The 24,267-nt window shown below is 34.4% G+C and overlaps 1 protein-coding gene and 1 pseudogene across 14 annotated transcripts in view; both read left to right on the forward strand.

Moving 5' to 3' along the window:
* Positions 1-24,267, forward strand: part of LCORL (ligand dependent nuclear receptor corepressor like) — a 161,227-nt gene that overhangs the window by 21,389 nt on the left and 115,571 nt on the right. For all 14 annotated transcript variants that reach the window (XR_006817489.1, XR_006817490.1, XM_045998459.1 and 11 more), the window contains exon 2: positions 18,520-18,585. Coding sequence is in view for 11 of the 14 variants with exons in the window: in XM_045998459.1 (XP_045854415.1) it covers positions 18,520-18,585 (66 nt within the window). In the remaining 3 variants the exon portion in view is untranslated. The remainder of the gene's footprint in view (positions 1-18,519; positions 18,586-24,267) is intronic.
* On the forward strand, positions 8,635-8,743 carry LOC123937709 (annotated as a pseudogene).

The following is a 24,267-nucleotide window of genomic DNA, read 5'->3' on the forward strand; positions in this document are numbered from 1 at the left end:
GAATTAAGTCACTAAATTCAAGTAGAGTTAAGCCACTGAGATAAGCTGGAGTTTATAGTATATTTTGCTTTTGAGTTTCTTGTCACTTAACTGGTTTATTTTGCACATTACTTATGTTATACTTGAGTATCATTTATTTGTAAGAGTTTTTGCTTTTCATCTTGAATTTATCTTCTCTGATTTTAAAATTGATGTCTTTGCTTTAACCACCAGGCTCATTACTAACACTCGTTTCTCCCCTCCCCTAATTAAATAATAATGGTATACCTTTAACTATTTTATTTCTCCCATTTCTATTAGACTTCAGTTCTCTTGGCTTGCTTATCTCACACATTTTATGTAATATTTATTGATCTTGTTTGTTGCTTTGCCTTTCTTCCCCACTAAACTCTGACTTTAAGTGTTAAGAGTTTAACAAAAATGTTTTTGGAAAAAATGAAGACTGTCACCTGTTTTAGTCTTCTCTAAAATACTGTCATTTGCCACAAATGTTTGTTTTTATATTAGTCACTTTATTATTTTAAACTTCTTCTCTTTATTGAAATACTATTAATTATAGATGGTCCTTCTCTCCCTGACAGCTCTCCTCTGTCACCCGTGAAATTCAGCTACCTTATTATTTGGAGAAGGTGGTGCTGATAACAATAAATTCTGACAAATAAGATTGGAAAAGACTTTGTGATATCATTTAGAGAGTGCTTATATACCAACTCTGTGTATTTTACACATGAACAAACTGCTGCTTAATATGGATACTCAGCTAGGTGTAAAGCTGAAAGAAAGTATTTTAGGTTAGTTTGGAAGACAGGATACTTGACAGGTGAACAAAAATTCTGGGGGGATGAGGATTTCAGAGAGAAAACATGTGCAAAAAGCTCAGATGTATAAGCATAGTAAGTTGTTTCATGTAGGTGACATGTAATTTAATTATGATGAAGTTACATAAAATGAAGTGGACGAATAGGCAGAGGTTAGATCAGAGAAGGCCATGTATGCTATTTTAGAACATCTATAATTTATCCTGTAAGGAGTAGGGACCAAAGAGTTTTAAGTAGAGTTAATAAAGCCTTATACTTTTTTAAATGGTAGAAGTTTAGAATAATGATCCTGATATCTATTATAAGAGCCTTAGTAACAGAGAGTTACTCCAGTAGACTTCATATTTTCTGTGTTGCTGAGAATAATGTTTAATAGAGGTGCATCTTTAAGATAACAAAGTTTCACTGTTTGGAATTATAAAAACTTTTTTTCAATTTGTGAATTGTCTCAGGCTTCCAGAAAATTTACAGAGTGTACTATTATGTATATCCAAGTACCCTCCATCTTAAATAAAACATGACAGATGAAATTGAAATTCTCATCTATCATTTGCCTGTCCCATTCCTTTTCCCTCATCCTGGATGTTATGTATTTTTCTCTTGCTGCTTCTTTTTTTTTTTTTTTTTTTTTTTTAAAGATTTTATTTATTTATTTGACACAGAGAGATCACAATAGGCAGAGAGGCAGGCAGAGAGAGCGAGAGGGAAGCAGGCTCCCCGCCAAGCGGAGAGCCCCACGCGGGACTCGATCCCAGGACCCCGAGATCATGACCCGAGCCGAAGGCAGCGACTTAAACCACTGAGCCACCCAGGCGCCCCTCTTGCTGCTTCTTTAAAGCATTCATAGTCTGCCTTCTACAAATGATTTCAAAGTGATAGTCATATATACTTTATGTTCTAAGGTGTCTTTCATAAAAGTTGCACATTGAATTTTTCTGTTCTGGATTATTTTAAATACTCCACAAGCCTTCTTATTTAAATTATTATAAATTTCTTTCTAGAGCACATTATTATGCCTTATTTTATCTTTTCATTTGTAAATAAATCTAGTTTCACCTATTAGTCTTGTTTAAAATCAGACATTGGTGCTATAAATTATGAATATTCTAGCATTTTAACTCTATAAAATAATTTACAAACTTAGTAAAAGATAAAGGGAAATAATGTGGACACAGAATGGTCAATGTATTTCCTGAGTTTGTCCATATATACTCAAGTAAGGGTAAAGTCTATTTCATTTACCTGTGTGTTTTTCTAGTTTGTCAGTAGTGTTTAGCTTTTGTTTATTGCTTTACATTTCACTAAAAATTCTATATGGATTGACTCTGTACCTGGTATATATGAGTTTTATTAAATGTTTGATTATAATAGTAAGTAAATCTTCAACATATGAAGTGTTGATAATATTCCAAGTCTTATAGAAGAAAGATTACTGATTTAGATAAGTTAGGTCATTTTTGCAAGATCATATAGCTGATACAATGGGAAATCTGGGACTCCAACCTGGATCTTGACTCCATATCCATTATCATCCTATATGTATGAGAGGGCAAAATAGACTCAGGTATAAAAGTCAGGGAATGCCAGTAGTTTTAATGAGAGGATGAGATCAGTTTCCCCAGCAGTGATTAAAAAGCATTTAAATTCAGTGGAGTAATTATTGTAGTATCAGATCAACTGTGTTTAAGTCTTGTACAGTGTAACCATTTATTTTGTACGTGTGCTTATTGCTTGGTAATTCTTTATGACTAGTTTGATTTACACATGTTTAAATGTAAATCAGAGAAAGAGTTGGATCATTAAGATAGTCTTTGGGTTTTTCTCTTTTAGTGTATATTCAGACATAATTGACCCAGTTTTCCTAACCCTGAGTTTTGAACCAGCCCTGGCACTATTGACATTTTGAGCTGGACAATTCCTGTTCTGGAGTTTTGTCCTGTGCATTGTAGGATATTTAGCAGCATCCTTGATTTTAGTAGATACCAGTAGTTCCAATTATATGCTCATGTTTGGAGATTAGAGAAGACTTCAAAACCTTGTAATAGAGGCATGTTTATTAATAGAGGCACCACAATCCTTAAGTTATAGTAGAAAATATACTTGACATATGCTTGTAGAAAGAACATAACAGCAAGACACAGGTTAAGAAAGAGGCAATAGTGGGGCACCTGGGTGACTCAGTTGGTTAAATCTTTTGCCTTCGGCTCAGGTCATGATCTCAGGGTCCTGGGATTGAGCCCCACATCAGTCTCTCTGCTCAGCAGGGAGCCTGCTTCCTTCTCTCTCTCTCTCTGCCTGCCTCTCTACCTACTTATAATCTGTCTGTCAAATAAATAAATAAATAAATTTTTAAAAAGACAGTGGTTACATTGAAACTAGTGTCTTAGGTTCTAAGAAATAGAAAAAAACTAAGCAAGACATAAATATGAATATTCTTAGAAAAAGATAGGATATAAATAAATGGCTGAATTTCAGAAAGAAACAATATAAAGAAAGATAATGATTAAGAACAGGTTTTTTTTTTTTTTTAAAGATTTTATTTATTTAGTTGACAGAGATTACAAGTAGGCAGAGGCAGGCAGAGAGAGAGAGGAAGGGAAGTAGGTTCCCTGCCGAGCAGAGAGCCCGACTCGGGGCTCGATGCCAGGACCCCAGGATCATGACCTGAGCCAAAGGCAGAGGTTTTAACCCACTGAGCCACCCAGGTACCCCAAGAACAGGTAGTTTTTGTTTTTTTTTTAAGATTTTTATTTTATTTATTTGACACAGAGAGAGAGAGATCACAAGTAGGCAGAGAGGCAGGCAGAGAGAGAGTTCTTTTGAAAATAAATGTCTTTGGTCTCAGGGTTAAATTTTTTCCTTAAGCATTTATTCAACAAGTATTTAAGTGCCTTATGTGGGCCAGGTACTAGGGCTAAGCATAACAAGCAAGATGACATGGTACTTTACTTCTTGGAGCTTTTAAAATTTCACGGCATTTACAAGTAAAAATATCAAAGATTTGTTTATGCGAATGTTTTCCCCTTTCTCTCCTTCTTCAGTTTGAATTGAGGGCAGAATACTTGTCTTTTCTTACTTACCTGTGTATCCCCAGCTTTTAGAACACCTGGTTCATTTGTAAATATTTGGTAAATGAATATTGATTACTTGGAAAGAGACATTTTAAAAATTACACATGATTAATTAGAATTGTGATAAGTGCTCCAAAGTGAATAATACAGGTATATAACACAAATCGTGAAACAATGGATCTAGTGTAGTCTAAAGCTAAATTAGATTAGACAGAGCTTTAAATTGAGGCACTATTTTCCCCCAGCTTTACTGAGATATAATTGGCAAATAAAATTATATATTTTAAAGTACACAGTGTGATAATTTGACAAACATATACTTTGGGTAGTGATTACCATAATGGAGTTAACACATTGTTACCTCACATAGTTCCCTTTTTTTGTGTGTATATGATGAAAAAGCTTAAAGTCTACTCTTAGCAAATTTCCAGTATACAACACAGTATTACTAACTATGCTCTTGATTAGATCCCCAGAGCTTATTCAGACCTTTTAACTGAAGGCTTGTTCTCCTTAACCAGATCATCTCTCCATCTCCCCCAACCTCAACCCCTATCCCAGCCCCTGGTAACTACCATTGTACTCTGTTTCTAGGAGTTTGATCTTTTTTTGTTGGTGGTGTTCTTTTTTTTGGTAAAGATTCCAATTAAAGGAGGGATGAGATCATACAGATTTGTCTTTCTCTGTCTGGCTAATTTTATTTAGTATGATGTCCTCTAGATTCATCCATGTTGTTGCAAATAGCAAGGTTTCTTTCTTTCTCACAGCTGAATGATACTGTTACCTATATATACCATATCTTCTTTATCCATTCATTCCTTAAGGGACACTTAGGTTGTTTCTATGTTTTAGGTATTGTAAATAATACTGCAGTGAAGTGGGGAGGGGCAGATGGCTCTTCAGCCTAGTGATTTTTGTTTCCTTCAGTTATATACCCAGAAGTGAAATTGCTGGATCATATGATAATTTTATTTTTAATGTTTTGAGGAACCTTTATACTGTTTTCTATAGTGGCTGCACCAATTCACATTTCTAGCAGTAATGCACAAGGGTTCACTTCTCTGCTTCCTCACCAGCACTTGTTCTTATCTTTTTGATTATAGCAGTCCTAACAGGTGTGCAGTGATAGCTCATCGTGGTTTTGATAGGCATATCCCTGATTAGTGATGTTGAGTACCTACTCATGTACCTATTGGCCATTTGTATGTCTTCTTTGAAAAAATGTTTGTTTATTTAGTTCCTCTGCCCATTTTTAATTGGATTGTTTCTTGCTGTTCAATTGTGTGAATTCTTTATATATTTTAGATGTTAACCCCTTATCATGTAAAACTAGACCACTTGGTTTGCAAATATTTTCTGTAGGTCGCCTTTTCATTTTGTTTCTCATTTCCTTTGCTGTGCAGAAGCTTTTTAGTTTAATCCCACATGTTTACTTTTACTTTTATTGCCAGTGCTTTTGATATCATATTAAAAAAAAATCATTGCCAAGACTAATGTCAAGGAGTATTTTCCCTGTGTTTTCTTCTAGGAGTTTTATAGTTCTAGTGATCCTTTTTTTTTTTTTTTTAAGATTTTATTTATTTATTCGACACAGTTCACAAGTAGGCAGAGAGGCAGGTGGGGCTTGGGGGTGGGGGTGGGGGGAAAAGCAGGCTCCCTGCAGAGCAGAGAGCCGGGTGCGGGGGCTTGATCCCAGGACACTGAGATCATGACCTGAGCAGAAGGCAGAGGCTTTAATCCACTAAGCCACCCAGGAACCCCCCCCCCCCCGTTTTTGTTGTTGTTGTTGTTGTTTGTTTGTTTTTGAGATTGTATTTGTTTATTTGACAGACACAGTGAGAGAGGGAATACAAGCAGGGGGAGTGGGAGAGGGAGAAGCAGTCTTTCCTCCAAGCAGGCAGTCTGATGCGGAGGTCAATCCCAGGACCCTGGGATCATGACCTGAGCCGAAGGCAGTCGCTTAACTGACTGAGCCACCCAGTTACCCCAGTTTTAGGGTTTCTTTCTTTTTCTTTCTTTCCTTTTTTTTTTTTTTTTTTTTTTTTTAAGATTTATTTATTTGAGAGAGAGAATGAGAGAGAAAGCATGAGAGGGGACAGGTCAGAGGGAGAAACAGACTTCCTGCCAGGAAGGGAGTCCGATGTGGAACTCGATCCCAAGACTCCAGGATCATGACCTGAGACAAAGGCAGTAGCTTAACCCACTGAGCCACCCAGGTGCCCTTAGTGATTCTTAATACCAAGACTTTTTAAGAATTAGTAGAAGTTATCCAGACATGTTTTGGGGATAAGATGAGGGCTTGGACTATATTGTAGGTTGATGAGCAACTTTGTGTGAATGCCGGAGGAGGGATATAATACAGCATTTTTTAGGGCTTGAGAGTTGGCAGTGGTGGCTGGGGGAGGCCAGGGGTCTAGCCTGGTACCAGATGATACATTGATTTCTCGTTTATGTATACTGAAATACTGAACATTTGTAGTAAAAAACAGTAATAACATTACAATATTAACAATTGAATAGAAAAAAGCTTTTAAGTGGTAATTTAAACACTTTTTTTTTAATTTTGGTACTTGAAGAAAATCTGTTTTAATTAATTAGAAAATGGGACTCCCATCTTCTATCTATGTACTGACGACCTCTAAGTCTATATGTTTCTGCCTCTGGATGTTTTTGTTTGATTTATGCTCACATATCCAAAAGTGAACTCTTTTCATATCTACCAGTTACATAAAACAAAACCAAAACAAAACTACTTCATGGATTTTCTGTCTCAGTGAATGTTTATTCACTCAATTTCTTAAGCCAGAAATTTTAATTCCACTCAGCCTCACCTTATAATAATGAAGCTATGTCCCCATTTAATTATTATTTCCACTTAATTGTATTATATCACTCAGAGCTATCTTCTTGTCTTAAGTAAACTTCTGCGTAAACCTAGGTTTTTGGTTTTTTTCTCTGTTGTATTTCTGCAAGTTTTCTAGCCATCTGTCTTTATTCTTTTCCCATTTAGTGTGTATGCCACTTGCTGCCTTAGTGATCTTTTCTGAATGTGAAGCTAATCCTGTCTCTTGACTACCTAAAGACCTAGCATGGCTCATTCTGACTTTCAAGGTAAAAATTAACTACATGGCAAAATGTGCGAAGCCTTTCAGGGTCTGTGTTATGCTCATCTCTCCAGCCTTTTATATTTCCCTTTTCTTCATATCACATTCTTTATTTTTGTGATTATTTTTCAATTTCTAGGCATGGCTGTTTAAATTTAAATTAATTAAAACTAAATAAAAATTTTAAATCTGTTCCTCAACTCCTGTTTTGGACAGCACAGATATAGAACATCTCTATCATTGTATAGCAGTTCTGTTGAATAGTGCTGTTCTTGAGTACATTAAGCTCTCTATTCCCCATGTCTTTATATATGCTAATCTTTTTTGTATGTATAATGTGCCCTTCCTTGTTTTGCCAGCTAATTCTTTTTCCATGAAGATTCTTGGGTGTCGTCCATTTCTGGAGAACTTTACCTGACACCGTCTTTTTCTGTTTCCTCCAATGCTGAAGTCTGAATTCTTGCTTTTTGCCTGAATGCCTATTATATTTAAACCCAGGAGTCTTTGTTTAATAGCAAGATTCAAGAGATAGAATGTACTGAAATTTTGTGTAAACTATAGTTTTACTCAGTATAGTTTTATGTTGAGTATCGTGCATGGATTTACCACCATGGAAGTAAAGATACACTTAAATGGATTTATCATCTGACTACTGACTAAAGAAGCATTTTGTTAAATAATTGTGACCTTAGGAAAAGACAGTTTGTATGCTATATAGGTCAGAGTTACTAGACTTGCTACATTTAATAAGATTTAAAACATAGAATAGAATCTAGCAACTCAAGAATCTGTCCAGAGTTTATTTACAGATAGAAAGCATTATAATCAGGTGTGTTTTCATTACAAAAATACAGTATTAGATTTGTAGCCCTTAGGTCAACTTTAATAACAGCATTATGATAAACAGAGTGGGGAATGAAGAAAGCATCAGTGTAGTACCTACCCTCAAGTTTATAACATGGTTACTTATCAGCAAGTTTTATCTCTGTTCTATTTTAGTTACCCACTAATTCCTGAATCTCATCATCTCCTGGTATATTTCACTTCCATAATTTTAGTTTAGTTTTTTTTTTTTTAAGTAGTTTCTCTGAGTGTACTTTATTATGCTTTTGCTTTCAAATCATTATTCTATCCCATAGAGAAGGCTCTTTATTATTGAGGATCATGGGATTTTTGGTATGTCATGAACATGCGGGAAGATAAGTTACTTTTCCACATCACTGATGACTTTGACATCTAATTTTTAGTCTGCCATCTTTACTTTAAACCCTGACATCATTTGTGGTTGACTTTATTGTTCTTTTTTTTTTTTTTTAAAGATTTTATTTATTTATTTGACAGAAATCACAAGTAGGCAGAGAGGCAGGCAGAGAGAGAGGGGGAAGCAGGCTCCCTGCCGAGCAGAAAGCCCGATGCGGGGCTCGATCCCAGGACCCTGAGATCATGACCTGAGCCGAAGGCAGAGGTTTAACCTACTGAGCCACCCAGGTGCCCCATGACTTTATTGTTCTTAAGGATAACGCATTAAACCATCTAACCTCACAGTTCATTTAATTCTCAGTAATGACCTTCACCTTTCTCTGTTTTAAATCTCTTAAGCTTTTTAAAAAGTTAGCAAGGTTTATTAAAATATAATTTACAAGCTTTGCGCAGTGGAGTATCTTAGCCAATGAGGTTTATCCGAGGCACGATTATTGCTAATTGAAAATATAATTTATAGAGAACAATTTTATGAATTCTGAAACATAAGCAGTTGAATAACCAATTCTTCTACTATCAAGATACAGAGCAATTCTGCCAACCCCAGAAGTTCTTTTGTTTCAAAGATTTATTTATTTATTTTATAAAGAGAACACAAGCAGGAAGGGTAGAGGAAGAGAGAAAATCTCAAGCAGTCTCTGCTCTGTGCTGAGTGAGGAGCCTGATATGGGGCTTGATCTCATGACCCTGACTATGCCACACATGTGCCCCATTCCCAGAAGTTCTTTTGTGCTCCTTGGTAGTCATCTTCTTACCTAAACTCTGACACTGGAAACCACTAGTCTGCTTTTTGACCCTACAGTTTTGCTTTTTTCCTAGAGTGTCATATAAATGGAATCACATAGTGTCTGGCTTCCTTCATTTAACAATATGCATTTGAGATATAGCCATATTGTTGCATGTATCAGTAGTTGTTCCTTTTGCTGAGTAGTAGTATTCCATTGTACCATGGTTTATCCATTCAGCAGTTGAAGAACATTTTTCCCCCCCCAGGTTTAAGTAATTGTGAATGAAGCCCCATGAACACTTGCATATAGGTTTTTGTGTAAATGTAAATGTAGTTTTCATTTCTCTTGGGTAAATGTCTAAGAGTAGGATTGTGGAACATGTGGTAGTGTATGTTTAACTTACTAGAAATTGTCAAACTGTTTTCTAAAGTTGTGCCATTTTGCATTCTTACCAGCAATTTAGGAGAAATCTAGTTGCTGCACATCTTATCAACATGTGGTATTAGCAGATTCTTTTTAACCATTCTAGTAGGTATCTTTTATTGGCATTTTGATTTGTGTGTCAGTGATAAATGATGTTGGGCAATTTTTCATGTGCTTATTTGCCATCTATATGTCTTCTTTAGTGATCCTGTTTAAATCTTCTATCCATTTTTTAAAAATGAGTGTTTTCTTGTGTTTTGAGAGTTCTTTAGTCTAGATACAAGTCTGTTATCAGTTACATGATTTGCAAAAATTTTATATATGCTATTAACGAATATCACTACTATTTTTAGATAGTTGATTATCTTTTAGTTGTTGAAAATGGGAAGATTATCTGATATTTACCCTTATCTTAACAATTTTTGAGGAACCTTCTTTTTTTTTTTTTTTTAATAGATCTATGGATCTGTATTCTTCTGCTTGAATAATTTCATTTACTATTTCTTGTATTGGGGGTTTTCTAATAATTAATTTTCTTTTTTTTTGAGGGGGGAGTCTGAAATGTCCTTATTTCACCTTCATTTTTGAAAGGTATTTTTATTGAGTGTAGAATTCTGGGTTGAAAGTTTCTTTCAGTACTTAAAAATGTCACTCCATTGTCTTCTGGCTTGCACAGTTTTGGATGGGAAATATGCTATAATTCTTACCTTTGTTCTTGTGTATGTAATTTAGAGTACTACCAGTCCTGTTGAACATTAACTAGAGGCCTTACCTGAAGCAATAGAATTAGGGGTGAAGAAAAGCACAGTGATTTGAAAGAGGAAATACATTTGGGCTTTCCGCATGTATCTGTATGGAAAAATATAAGAGAGTCAGTAGATATATTATTAAAATGGGTAGAAGAGTTTAGTAAGTTTAGTGGATATACGTTGGTCATATATATTGGGCACACCAAAAAGAAATTTTTTTTTAAGTTGAAATTTTTTTTGTCCATGAAAACCATAAGGTAGGCAAGAATAATCTCAACAAATTATATGTTACACTTTGAAAAAAAAAACTGTTATGAAGAATACTTTTTAAAACCCTTGTGATGCTTAACACGTTGTGGTATTTGCTTATGAGTAGACAAACAGATTAATGGAGAGACTAATAAAAACAGATCCCCAAAGAAAAGTTGATAAACTGGACTTAGTCAAAGTTACAAGCCTTTGTACTTAAAGACATCATCAAAAAAGTGAGAAGAGCCCACAGACTGGAGAAAATATTTGCAGATAAATTATGTGTCTGATAAGTGACCTATACCCATAGGAACTTCTATAACTCAGTGATGAAAAGACAAATAACCCAGTTACAATGTAAGCAAAGGATTTGAGTAGTTTTTTATTTTTAACTGAAGAATATACAAATGACCAATAAGCACATAAAAAGATGTTCAACATTATTAGTCACTAGGAAAATGAGATATCACTTCATTCTTACTAGAGTAGCTATAATAAAAAAGACAAGTGTTGGTAAGAATGTAGAGAAATCACGGGTGAGAGTATAAAATGGTCCAGCTACTTTGGAAGACAGTTGGGTAATTTCTTTCATTTTTTTTTTTTCATTTTGGTAATTTCTTAAAATGTTAAACATAAAATTATCATATGATCTAGCAATTCCAATTCTATTTCTATGTACCAACCCAGAAATGAAAATGTATGTCTACACTTCGGGCATAAATATTCATAGCAGCATTATTGACAGTGGCCAAAAAGTGGAAACAACCCAAAGTTCTATCAACTGATAAATGAATATACAGTTGTAGCAATGTACTAATATATGCTACCACATGGATGAATCTGAAAGACCTTATGCTCAATGAAAGAAGCCAGACACAAAAAATTTGCACAGATTACATGACTTTATTTATATGAAATAGCCAGAAGAGGCAAATCTGTAGAGACAAAAAGTTGATTAATAGGTACTAAAGGCTGGAGTAGGAATGAGGTATCTCTTAAATGGGCACAATATTTCTTTTGGAAGTGATGGAATGTTCTAAAATTAGATTATGGTGATGATTGTACAATGTCTATATTAAAGTCACCAAATTAGGGACGCCTGGGTGGCTCAGTTGGTTAAGTGGCTGCCTTCAGCTCAGGTCATGATCCCAGCATCCTGGGATTGAGTCCCACATCGGGCTCTTTGCTTGGCAGGGAGCCTGCTTATCCTCTACCTCTGCCTACCACTCTGTCTGCCTGTGCTCGCACACTCTCTCTCTCTAACAAATAAATAAATAAAATCTTAAAAAAAAATCACCAAATTATATATTTATAATGAATAAATTTTATGATGGTAAATTATATCTCAATAAAGCTATTAATTAGAAACATACAGACTTAGATTTTGTGACCTTAGGGACATGAAGGTAGCCTTATTATTTGAGGTAATATTTTTTAAAATTTATTTGTTCTTAAATTTTATTTAAAAAAATTTTTTTAGAGAGAAAGCCTGAGTAGAAGGAGGAGTAGAGGGAGAGGGAGAGAGAGAATCTTAAGCAGACTCCATGCTGAGCATGGAGCCTGATGTGGGGCTTGATCCTAGAACCCTGAGATCATGATCTGAGCTGAAATCAAGAGTGAGGCGCTTAACTGACTGAGCCAGCCAGGTTTCCCTCATTTGAGGTAGTATAATGCTTAGGATACAGTTGGGTTCTATATTAGACTGTTGCTAAAAAATGAATTCTGCTGGATTTAAGAACTACATATATAAAGCAAAACTACAGAATTTTATACACACACATACAAATGTAAAATAATTATCTTTGTCAAAAAACTTTCTTACCCAAGAAAAAATTTATAAGCCATAAAACAAAATACAAAAAAAAAGTATTTATGCTATATTAAAATAAAACAAATTTCTGTGTGAGAGAACAAAATGAAAAATCAAGCCATAGTTGGGGCATGGATGTGGTTCATGAAATTGACAATTCTCATTGTCAATGTATCAAGAATGCATAAAACTGTGACCGAAGTTTTTTTAAAAAGATTTTATTTATTTATTTATTTATTTATTTGTCAGAGAGAGAGAGAGAGAGACAGCGAGAGAAGGAATATAAGCAGAGGGAGTGTGAGTGGGAGAAGTAGGCTTCGGCTGAGCCGGGAGCTCCATGCGGGGCTCAATCCCAGGACTCTGGGATCATGACCTGAGCAAAGGCAGACGCTTAACGACTGAGCCACCCACGTGCCCCGTGACTGAATTTTTAAAAGGCCAACAGTCAGTTGAAAAGTGGCAAAAGGGCAATGGGAATGTAGAACGTTTTAAAATATGCTAGGGGCGCCTGGGTGGCTCAGTGGGTTAAAGCCTCTGCCTTTGGCTCAGGTCATGATCCTAGGGTCCTGGGATCGAGCCCCACATCGGGCTCTCTGCTCCGCTGAGAGCCTGCTTCCTCCTCTCTCTCTGCCTGCCTCTCTGCCTAGTTGTGATTTCTCTCTGTCAAATAAATAAAAAAAAAAAAAATAAATAAAATATGCTAAACCTCAGTAATAACTAAGAAACTGCAAATTAAAATAAATGATTTTATTTTAATGTGTTTGACAACTATAAATCTGATAATACCAAGTTTTGGTTATTTGGGGGAAAATAGGAACTCTTAAGCATTGCTGATAGAGTTGTAAAATGAATTAATCATATAATGTATTATCTGGTAAAGTTGAAAATGTGCATACCTTAGGGCCATGTAATTCCACTTATGGATTTCTCAGGGAGAAACTAACACTTGGACAGGATGACACATTTATCAAGATTTTTAATGCACCATTTTTCATAATAACAAAAAAGTGAAAAGTCATATAGCTCTCAATAGAGAACTAGATAAACTGCATGTATTTATATAAATAAACTCTGTGTTATAGTCAAACTGAATGCAAAGGAATTTTGGCCTTTTGGTAAGGATTGATCTCGGTTATATAGGTAAGTCTGCTGAAAGCAATGAAAAAAATGTTAGATTAAAAAAAAAAAATTAGAGCTGAAAAGACAGTTGGGAATCCCTAGGCTAATTTTAGAGGTAAGTAGAAAATAAGAGGCAACGCTGTTTAAGCTTGAAGTCCCTTGCTAATATTGTTTATTTGTATTTTCCTGGCTAACTAGGCAAAGGATCAAAATTCAAGCCGTAGGGCTTGTCCAAGTTAGACATTCTTATAGGAGATCTTCTGCAAATTAAGCTAGACTTCAAAAGGCCATGCCTTCAGGGTAAAAGCAACCAGATCTAAAGTCATCCTTCCTCTCTGCAGTTTCAGAATGTTGCCTGATGAGCAGAGCAGGAAAAGGACGAAGTAAAAGGAGAAAAATGTCTGAGATTGAATTTGTCACAAACTGGCCTTCTAACAGATCTGTATCCTGACAATCAGGGAACCTCAAGCTATAATATTGGGTTGAAGTGTTGCTATGGTCTGAATTTTTGTGTTCCCCCAAAATTCCTTTGTTGAAACCTTAATGCCCAGAGTAATGATATTAGGAGGGTGGGTCCTTCTGGAGGTGATTAGATCATGAGGATGGAGCTCTCACAGGATGGGAATTAGTGGGTTAGTACCCTTTTAAAGGTGATCCCAGAGAGCTAGCTCATCCTTTCCACTATGTGAGGACACAGAGAAGTTGTCATTCTGTAACCCAGGTGAGAGCTTCACCTGAATCAGACCATGCTGGCACTCTGATCTTGAATTTATAGCCTCCAGAACTGTGAGAAATAAATGTTTGCTGTTTCTAAGATACCCAGTTTCTGTTATTTTGTTATAACCACCTGAATGGACTAAGAAATGTATATAGTTTCCTACTGTTGTAACAAATTAACCCAGATTAAGTGGCTTAAGATAACACTAACTTACTATTATCTTACAATTCTTAGGGTCAGAAGTCTGAAGTGGGCCTCAGGACTAAAATCAAGTTGTTGGCAGTGCTGTGTTCCTTTATGAAAGCTTCGGGGCAGAGTATATTTTTTGGTGTCTTCCAACTTTTAGAAATTGCCCGCACTTTATGGCTTATGGCTTCTTTCTGTCTTCAAAGCCAGCAAAGACCTGATGAGTCTTTCTAATGATGCCATCTCATTCTGACTCTTTTGTCTCTCTCTTCCCATTTTAAAGATTTTTGTGATTATAGTGGGTCCACTAATATGATCTTATTATAAGATCAACTAATTAGCAACCTTAATCCCATTTGTAACTTTAGTGCCCTCTTGCCATGTAACATAATTTATTCATGGATAGTGGGTATTGGAACATGAATATTTCTGTGAGGCCATTCACTCTGCCTACCACAAGATGGTTTCTAACTGATGGTGCCTTTAGCTGCCTTTTGGAAGCAAACAGTAAACATCTTTGGAGGAGGGTACATCAATCTTAGGCCTTGGAATTTTTAACCTTTTGAGGGCAGAAGCCAGTAAGTAATGAATTAATAAGTGCACAAAGAAACAGGCAAGAGGAGCAAGAATGATGAGACAGCAGAACACACTCATACACAATAAGTTATTGGGATGATCAGATGCTGATTTTTAAAATCATCATGCTTCCCATATTTAAAACAAACCTAAATATTTGTAAGAATATTTGTAAGACAGACCTAAGTATTTGTAAGGAATGGGGAGCTATAAAACAAGATGTTAAATATTTGAAAAAGAACATAATTGAACTTATATAAATAAAATTATTAAACTAACAAGTCAGCAGATAAACTTCTTGAAATAAGAGGGTTTGGATTTATCCCCTGGTGGAGACAGCTCAGAAACTGGAGTGTATATTTAAAAGAAATTTGTTTCAGCATTGGAAAACAGGTAGCATAAGACTGTGGTCCCAGAGAAAAATTAAATCAATGATGGAGGCTCTATGATCACTCCACCATTTTGCTTGGAGGTCATTTCCAGACTGTAGCACAGGCAAGATGATTCCAAAAAGAGCCCAGTGGTCTACCAACTTGAGAAGACAGAGATCAGCATTCAGAGTATTTTAAGTGGCTAGAATTTGTGGGGACATAGTACCAGAAAAGCAGGAGCTATGTAGAAAAAGAGCTCAAGAAACCAGCACATGTTATCTACCCTTGAATCTTTGAAAACCAGTTAATGCATATGTAGGATGGACATCCACAGAGCTGATAAATAACACTTTAAGGAAAGAATGATTACCAGTGAACTGTGATCTGAACAATTGCTAGAACTGACATAGGGCTGGGAGTCATTCAGGTTCCCACCAACCAGAGTAAGAACAATAATGGAATATAAGAGTGACTCAGTAGAGAGCCACAAAAGCTAAACACAGTAGTGGGAAGACTTTTGTGCTTTTATTCTAGAAACCTTTTTTAAAAAGCCCCCAAATGATCTTGAAGTATTTTAGTGTTTTGAATAAACAAAGTATGATGCTCTTTAAGAGAAAAAAAAAAAAATCCAGCACTCACAATGTAAAATTCATAATGTCTGGCATCCACATAAAATTACCAAAGATTCAAAAACAGGAAATGTATCTCAACATCAGGAGAAATTAATGGATAAAAAAACATAAATATGAAACAGAAGATTAAGGAATCAAAAGAAGCATTCTTTTTTTTTTTCTTTTTAAGATATTATTTATTTATTTGACAGACAGAGATCACAAGTAGGCAGAGAGGCAGGCAGAAAGAGAGAGAGAGGAGGAAGCAGGCTCCCTGCTGAGCAGAGAGCCAGATGCGGGACTCAATCCCAGGACCCTGGGATCATGACCCGAGCCAAAGGCAGAGGGTTTAACCCACTGAGCCACTCAGGCACCCCAGAAGCATTCTTTTTAAATTAAAAAAATTGAGGAACTTTTCATGAACTTTACTGAGAGAAAAGAGAAAGCATAAATAACCAAAGTAAGGAATGAAAAGCAAAAGGGACATGACTGCTGATGTTGTTGATGTTAGATAGATAAAAGCATACAGTGAAACATTTTATGCAAATAAATTGAGAAATGTAGTTGAAATTGATGGCTAACATAAGAAATAGAATACCTGAGTAGACCTATGACAGTTAAATAAATTTGATTGGTAATAAGCCTGTTCAGAAAGACTTTATTTCCAGGTGGCATCCCTGGCATATTCTACCAGATAGTCAAGCAAGACATCCTACATTTTTTCATTTTTCCCAGGTGGCAAAAGAAAAGAACATTACCATTCATTTTTTGAGGATACATAATATTAACATCAGAACTTGATAAGTACAAAAGAAATTTACAGACCAATTTCTTTGGTGGCCATAGATCAGTAGCACCAATACTATCTACTATGAATAAATCTTAACACGATATGTGTAAGACTAGCACCAATACTATATACTATGAATAAATCTTAACACAATATGTGTAAGACCTTGGTCTTATCTAGTGAAGAGCTGAGAAGCCCAGTAGAACAAAGTAAGTCCTTGTTTGTCATCTTTTCAGACTTAAATCTAGGAAATGTGGAGCATTTAAGTTCAGTAGGCTTATATGCAGGGTGGGGGAGGGGGGAGAGGACGTGATATTTTGTCCAGTATAACACAGAATAACATCTTAAAATAGTTGTTTACAAAATTTTTGGAGCACATTGATAAATAGAATATCTTAGTAATAGAGATTTGGGGCTCTTTGAGTCTGAATCGTTACCTAATATGAAGTCTTATATAGCCTTCTTGAAAGCCCTGTCTGATGATGATTTATTCACTTTTCTGCCTGAAATTTCCATTCATAGGAACTAGTACTGAATCATTTCACAAAGCTTTTATTAACTACATATTTATTAAGTACCATGATAACTACATTATTTTATCAAATCTAAGACATCATTAATTTTAAGTTGCATCATTTCTTCACATTCTAAATGAAAAAGTGTTGCCACTCTTTGACTACAACACACCATTGATTTTAAAATGCATCTTGCTTTCAAAGATGTTAAAATGTTCTTTTAAAACATTTTAGTATTTATGAAACATTTCTATAGAAGTATTTCCATTTTTCTATGATTTAGAAACACCACTGGAAAAAATCTGCTTTACCTTTCATTTTTCATACCTAAAATTTCATTCTAACTTTTGTTTTTCTTCCCTAATTTAAGCACTCTTAAATGCATTACATTTTTAGTTTCCTTTTTTGCCATCCTGGTCATTTTTCTTGGAATGCCTTTTACTTTATCAGTAAGCTGCTTAAAATTGAATAAGAAATAGCCTTCACAAAGAAAATTGTAAAATATTGAAGTCAGTATATCCAGAAGGTAGAATACTCTTGCAAATTTATGATACTTGTTAACTTGACAAGATTGTTGGTATTTTTTTCCAAATATTTGGTATTTCCAAGGTAATACCTTAGAAAGGTATTACCTTTCCAGGGTAGTCTATAGCCATGAACAAATTACTGTGTTTTAATTTTTATAAGTATGTAGGTTTAAATTTTTTATATCATACTTTACACAGCCAGGATATTCTCCCCATTGATATTCATTTACTCATTCTTGTAACTGAGGTTAAAGATGCTGCTTTCTGGGGTGCCTTGGTGGCTCAGTCCTTAAGCATCTGCCTTTGGCTCAGGTCATGATCCCAGGGTCTCCGGATCAAGTCCTGTGATGAAGCCCCGCATCAGGGCTTCCTGCTCAGCCAGAAGCCTGCTTCTCCCTCTCCCACTCTCCCTGCTTGTGTTCCCCCTCTCTCTGTGTCTCTCTCTGTCAAATAAATAAAATCTATAAATAAAAAATAAAATTTTTTAAAAAGATGCTGCTTTCTTTCATGTTAATATTTTTTGTTACAGGTATAAACTGGAATGTAATGGATGTCTTTTTTCATTCTCCTCTAAAAAACTATTACCAAAAAAATCTGCCTATAGTATTTCAACTTTGGAATACTTCTAAATAACAAAGATGTTTACTTGTTTTAGTAGTGAATGTTTACATTTGAATATTTTAAATTCTTCACAATCATGTAATTTCTGATAGTCATTGTGTGATTGTTTACTGTTTTGTGTGTTGCCTAGTTCAGCTTAATTCACCTAAAGGAAAAATGACACCTCATAGTTAAATTTGTAATTTTCTAACTCATTTAGGTTTATGGTTTTTGATTATTGTAAAATTTAATTTTTCCAGTAGGTTATATACTTTTCTCTCTTTTACAACGCAGGTTTTGAGAGTATTTTAGAAGGGCTTTATGGACCACGGCTACGAAGAGACCTCAGTTTATTTGAAGGTAATGCTTTTTAAGTTTTATTTTAAAATTGTGGCTTTTTGTCCCATTTAACAAATGAAAAGTAGTTGTTCTGTGCTAACTTTACATTAAACATAAATTTGTGGTCTTGTTTAATTCGTATTTTTAAATAAATAAATAAGTGATCCAAATATTGTTTTTGTTATTACATAACATTATTATAATCTTTTAAAAAATTCAGTATACTGATTAAAATGGAAAGTGAAGCTTGGTTTTGGCTTAGTGGTGAAATTTAATTTTTATTATAATGTACCCTTGCTTCTTCTTAAAGAGGATTTAAAAGCGTTCAATTAAGTAAATATTTCCTCTTGCTCATGAGACAGGCAGCCTGGAAATCAGAATGTTCCTCTGAGAAATCCCACCGTGTATGTTCAGAGTTTTATATTTACGTATAATACTGTTTGTTATTAGCCACTTCTTTCAAATGCTGTAGCATAAAGCCTAGTGGAAGATTTTGATTTGTGATATAATTGCTGTGATACCATAGTTTAGTTGTTTTATTGCTTGCTTGGAAAGTAGAGCAGTAGGAGAACGCTTTTGTAGACCTTTGAGATTTTATAGTACAGTTTATTCATAAAATAGGTAACACTAGTGTAGATTTTCTGCTTCGATTTTGATTGAATTATTTCTGCATCTTGTATCTGATCTGTTTTATGTCCTAACTCTTTTGCCTTCTATTCTACTATGGTACCTTACATTCTACTGAGACTCCAGACATCTTTAAAGGTCCTTCTCTCTCTGCTGTTTAAGTCTTTTGCGGTGAGGGAATGATGGTGGAGTAGTCAAAACTTTTCTGCCCATTCGTTATTAATGTTGAGCTGGATAATTGAATTAGGAATCATAGATCTGAAGGTATCTATGAAAGATCTTTTGTCTCAACCACGTGTCTTCTCCGAGATCAATTCATTTCCATGTAAAACATGACTTTAAGAGTGGAGACTCCAAAATGTGCTTGTACTAATGTTCTGTTATTCTTGCAGCTAAAATCATTTTTTTATTTCTCTTAACTTTAATAATTTCTCATCTTAATCATAATTCAACACTGAATTAAGTATTTTACCTGATTTTTTTAAGCATTACTAATACTAGTTTCACCTATTTTTCTGAACTTACAAATAAACAAAGGAAAAATCTAAAAAAACAAGAATTTAACCGAAGCCTGACGTTTCTTCAGCCTTCCTTTCTTAACCTGCTGTCCTCATGCATATCAGAAGTCAGCATTATACTTAATTGCCTTCTGACAACCCAAATTACAGGTTGTGACTCAGTCTGTTGCTTCCCCCACTTTCATTTGTTTATTTATATAGTTGTATATATACGTATATATTTATGATCCTTCAGAAATTGTTTATTATACAAAGGGTAGAGTGTTCTAAAGGAAATAAATGCTTTGTATTTTGATTTTAGACTAGTATTTCTTTAGTATACAAGATGTGTTTATTTTAGGAAATTCAAAAATACAGATAAGACAGAAAGAAAAAATTACCCCACCTCCATGATCTGTAGATAACTTTTAAACATTTTTATATGAATGTAAAATATATGTTTGTATGTGTTTGTTCTTTAATTATAGCAGTATATACTATATGCACAGTATGTATAATTTCTGTGATAATTATTAAGGTAATTATCTATAATTTTTGTGCCTATTGTATTCACTGGGTATATAAAGTCTAGACCATCTTTTGTAATGGCTGCACAGTATTTCATTATAGATTTATAATTAATTTACTTATTTCATTTAATGCCCATTGCTGCATATCTCAGTTTATTTAAATTCAGATAGATCTTATACTTTATGTTATTTTAGTGCTTTTTTTGGTGGGGGTAGTTAACAAAATTAGCTAAGCTTTGGAACTTGCATATAGACACATATTTGTTGCTTTTTTCACCCCAGATATTCTTCCTCCAGGTTTCTTAGGTAAATTCTTCTACTTTTATTTCCTTTTTTTGAATTAAAAAAAATCTAATTAAATTGTAGCCTTAAGAATGATGATATTAATTATTGCAATACATCTGTATCCATTCAAGAATGAAGACAGCCATATATTTTGAGGGAAATTCAATTAGTACTATCAAAAATGTAGAGCCTCTTGAAAAGGCATGTAGAAACTGTACATTATAGATATCTCCAGCTTCTTTCTTATCCTCTTATAAATAAGTGATAAATAAGTGTGGTTTCTTTTTTGTCATTGTTAAAAATGGTTTAATATTTAGATGCGGGGACTAGAGGTATAGATATTTCTCACCATGCAAATCTGTATATAGGAATCAAATAGATTAGTGTTTTTAGATAAATCGTTGGAAATCCGAACCTTTGTTAACTCACTTTCCAAAACTGAGAAACCAAATATATTGGCTAGCAAAGGATTCTTATATATTACTCTAAATTATTTTTTGTTATACAATTAAATGCATAGTATTTTAACTTTATAATACATTGATTTAGATAGAATTGCATATCTACTGCTGTTTCTGTGGAAAATATATTCTAAATTTATACTACTACCTTAAATCAACTGTGGCACAGAGCATATTTTTAAGTTAAGACTTTTGTATTGTATATATGAGTGTTTTAAGAGGTTTATATTTTAATTCTTGCATTTGATTCGGAACCACCTCCAGATTGAATGGTTTGAAGGAAGCTTTTAAGTGGTGCTAATTTTTATTTTGTTGGAAACGAAACAGAAGCCTTAGTTTTCTATCTTCTTTGGTATGTTTTGTGACTTTTTCTCCTTCTGGGGAAAATATTTTGGCGAGGAGAAGGGGGACTCTACAAAGAAGGTTTGAATGTCATAAACTTCAACTTTTATGTATGCCCAGAAAAGTTCCTTATATTCTGTGCTTCTCTTCCTTCTCCATCTCTCCAAACGTGTTTTTCCTGTGCCACAGAACTTTTAAGCAAAAATTCCCTCTTCTTTTCTGCTTTAGTCAGTCCTTTCTTATGTCTTACTTGTGAGCTGGTTTCTTTCACCTGTGGGATCATCTGATTTACATGCCATGACTATGGATATTTACAAAAATTTGTAGAGTGTGGTTGACCTGTGTAAACTAATAGAGCCAAAGGGAGATTATGTCAGAGGTCTACAGGCTATAGCATATTGGCCAAATCCAGCTTGTTAATTATTTTTGAATGGCCTGTGGGCTAAGAATAATTTTTACATTTTTAAATAGTGGAAAAAAATAAAAAGATTAATATTAAAATTTCATGACATGAGAATTATGTGACGTTCAAATGTAATTGTTCAGTTAATAAGTTTATATTGAGAACACGTCTCATTTGTCAAAATGTCAATGGCTGCTTTGGTACTACAAAAGTAGTGTTGAATGGTGTGGCAGGTGGTCTGGCCTACGAAACCTGAAATACTTACTATTTCGCTGTTAATAGAAAAGGTCTGCTAACCCTTGAGTGTACCACTGACTGAAATTTAATATTTTTGACTTAATATTCTTTTTCAACTGTAAACACTATGATGATAGAGACAACAAAACTACCTTTTAATGAGATTAGGTAAAACATTAAAAAATTTTATGAGTATAGTTGACACACAATGTTACATTGGTTTCAGGTGTTGCAACATAGCGATTCAGCTTCTCTACATGTTAGCTGTCCTCACCAAAAATAGAGCTGTCATCTGTCACCATACAAGGCTATTAGAGTGTCATTAACTATATTCCCTATGCTGTGCCTTTATTCCTGTGACTTATTCATTCCATAACTGGAAGCCCTCCCTTTAGACAATTTTGCCCATCCTCCCACCCACCCTCTGTTCCCTCGGGCAACCATCAGTTTATTCTGTGTTTTTATAGGTCCAGTTCAGTTTTTAGTTTACTCATTTGATTTAGATTCCATGTGAGTGAAATCATATGGTATTTGTCTTCCTCATTCTCATTTATTTCAGTTATGTAATATTCTATGGATCCATCCATGCTCTTGCAAATGTCACAGTCTCATCCTTTTTTAAGGCTGTGTCATGTTCCTGTGGGGGGGGTCTTGCATCTTCCTTCTCTATTCATCTATTGATGGACATCGATTGCTTCCTATATATTGGTTATTATAAATAATGCAGCAAACATAGGGGTGCATATGTCTTTTTGAATTAGTGTTTTTGTTTTCTTTGGGTCAATACCCAGTAGGGCAATTATTAGATCATATGGTATTTCAAATTTAATTTTTTGAGGAACCTCCATACTGTTTTCCACACTCTACCAATTTGTCTTCTCACTAACATCATACAAGGGTTTCTTTTTCTCCACATCCTCTCCAACTCTTGTTATTTCTTGCCCCCCCCCTTTTTCCAGATTTTTATTTAAATGCTAGTTAGTTAACATACAGTGTAATATTAATTTCAGGTATAGAATTTTGTGACATCACTTGCATACAGCAACCAGTGCTCATCACGAGTGCCCTCCTTAATACCCATCACTTATTTGCCTTTTTGATTTTAGCCATTCTGACAGATATAAGGTGATATCTGGTTGTGGTTTTGATTTACATTTCCCTGATGATGAGTGATGTTGCAGATCTTTTCATGTGCCTGTTGGCCATCTGTATATCTTCTTTGGAAAAATGTCTCTTTTGGTCCTCTGCTCATTTTTTAGTTTTTTGTTTTGTTTTGTTTTGTGTGGGTTTTTTTTTTTTGATATTGAGTTGAATAATTTCTTTATATATTTTGGATGTTAACCTCTTAACCTTTTATTGGACATATTATTTGCAAATATCTTTTCCCATTCAGTAGGTTGCCTTTCAGCTTTGTTAGTGGTTTCCTTTGCTCTCTAGAAGCTTTTTATTTTGATGTAGTCCCAATAGTTTATTTTTGCTTTTGTTTCTTTGCCCTAGGAAATATATCTGGAAAAATATTGCTACCACTAATGTCAGAGTAATTGCTGTCTCTGTTCTCCTTTAGGATTTCTATGGTTTCAGATCTCACGTTTAGGTCTTTAAGCCATTTTGGGTTTTTTGTGTGTATAATCTGAGAAAATGGTCCAGTTTCATCTTTTACGTGTAGCTATCCGTTTTCCCAGCACTTATTGAAAAGACTATGTTTCCCTATTGTGTTTTCTTGCCTCTTTTGTTAGATGAAATCTTTTGAATGCTTATTTTGTGTCAGGAACTGTAATGAGCAGTGAGGAAAAAAATGAGTAAGTCTGATCTCTTCTAGAAATTCATTGCCTAGTATTAAGTCAGTAGTTTTCCAATATGGATTATTTATTTTAAAACCAGGGAATCTCATACTGCTCTATTTTATAGTTATATAAATTATATTAGCTCTTATCATTGTGCACACAAAAACTTTTCTGAGTGTATTCATCATGTATTTATAATACCAAGCATAGAGAAATAGACTAAATATCCAACAATAGGATATTGATTAAATAAGTTATGATACATCTGTTTGATGGTCCATACTTATTTATTAAAAATGATTTAGAAGTATATTTGAGCATAAGTATGTGTATAATATCCTAATTTTTAAAGTAAATACCATTCTTTAAAGCAGTTGAAGTTTACAGGAAAAACCAAGTAGAAAGTACAAAGATTGCCGATATACCCTACCCCCTCCAAGGTTTCTCAGTATTAATATCTTTCATTAGTGTTGTACATTTGTTACAATTATTGACCCAATATTGATATTTTTTATTACTTAAAGCCTCCATAGTTTA

This window comes from Meles meles, chromosome 2 (assembly GCF_922984935.1).
Source record: "Meles meles chromosome 2, mMelMel3.1 paternal haplotype, whole genome shotgun sequence".
In the NCBI taxonomy this organism is placed as follows: Eukaryota; Metazoa; Chordata; class Mammalia; order Carnivora; family Mustelidae; genus Meles; species Meles meles.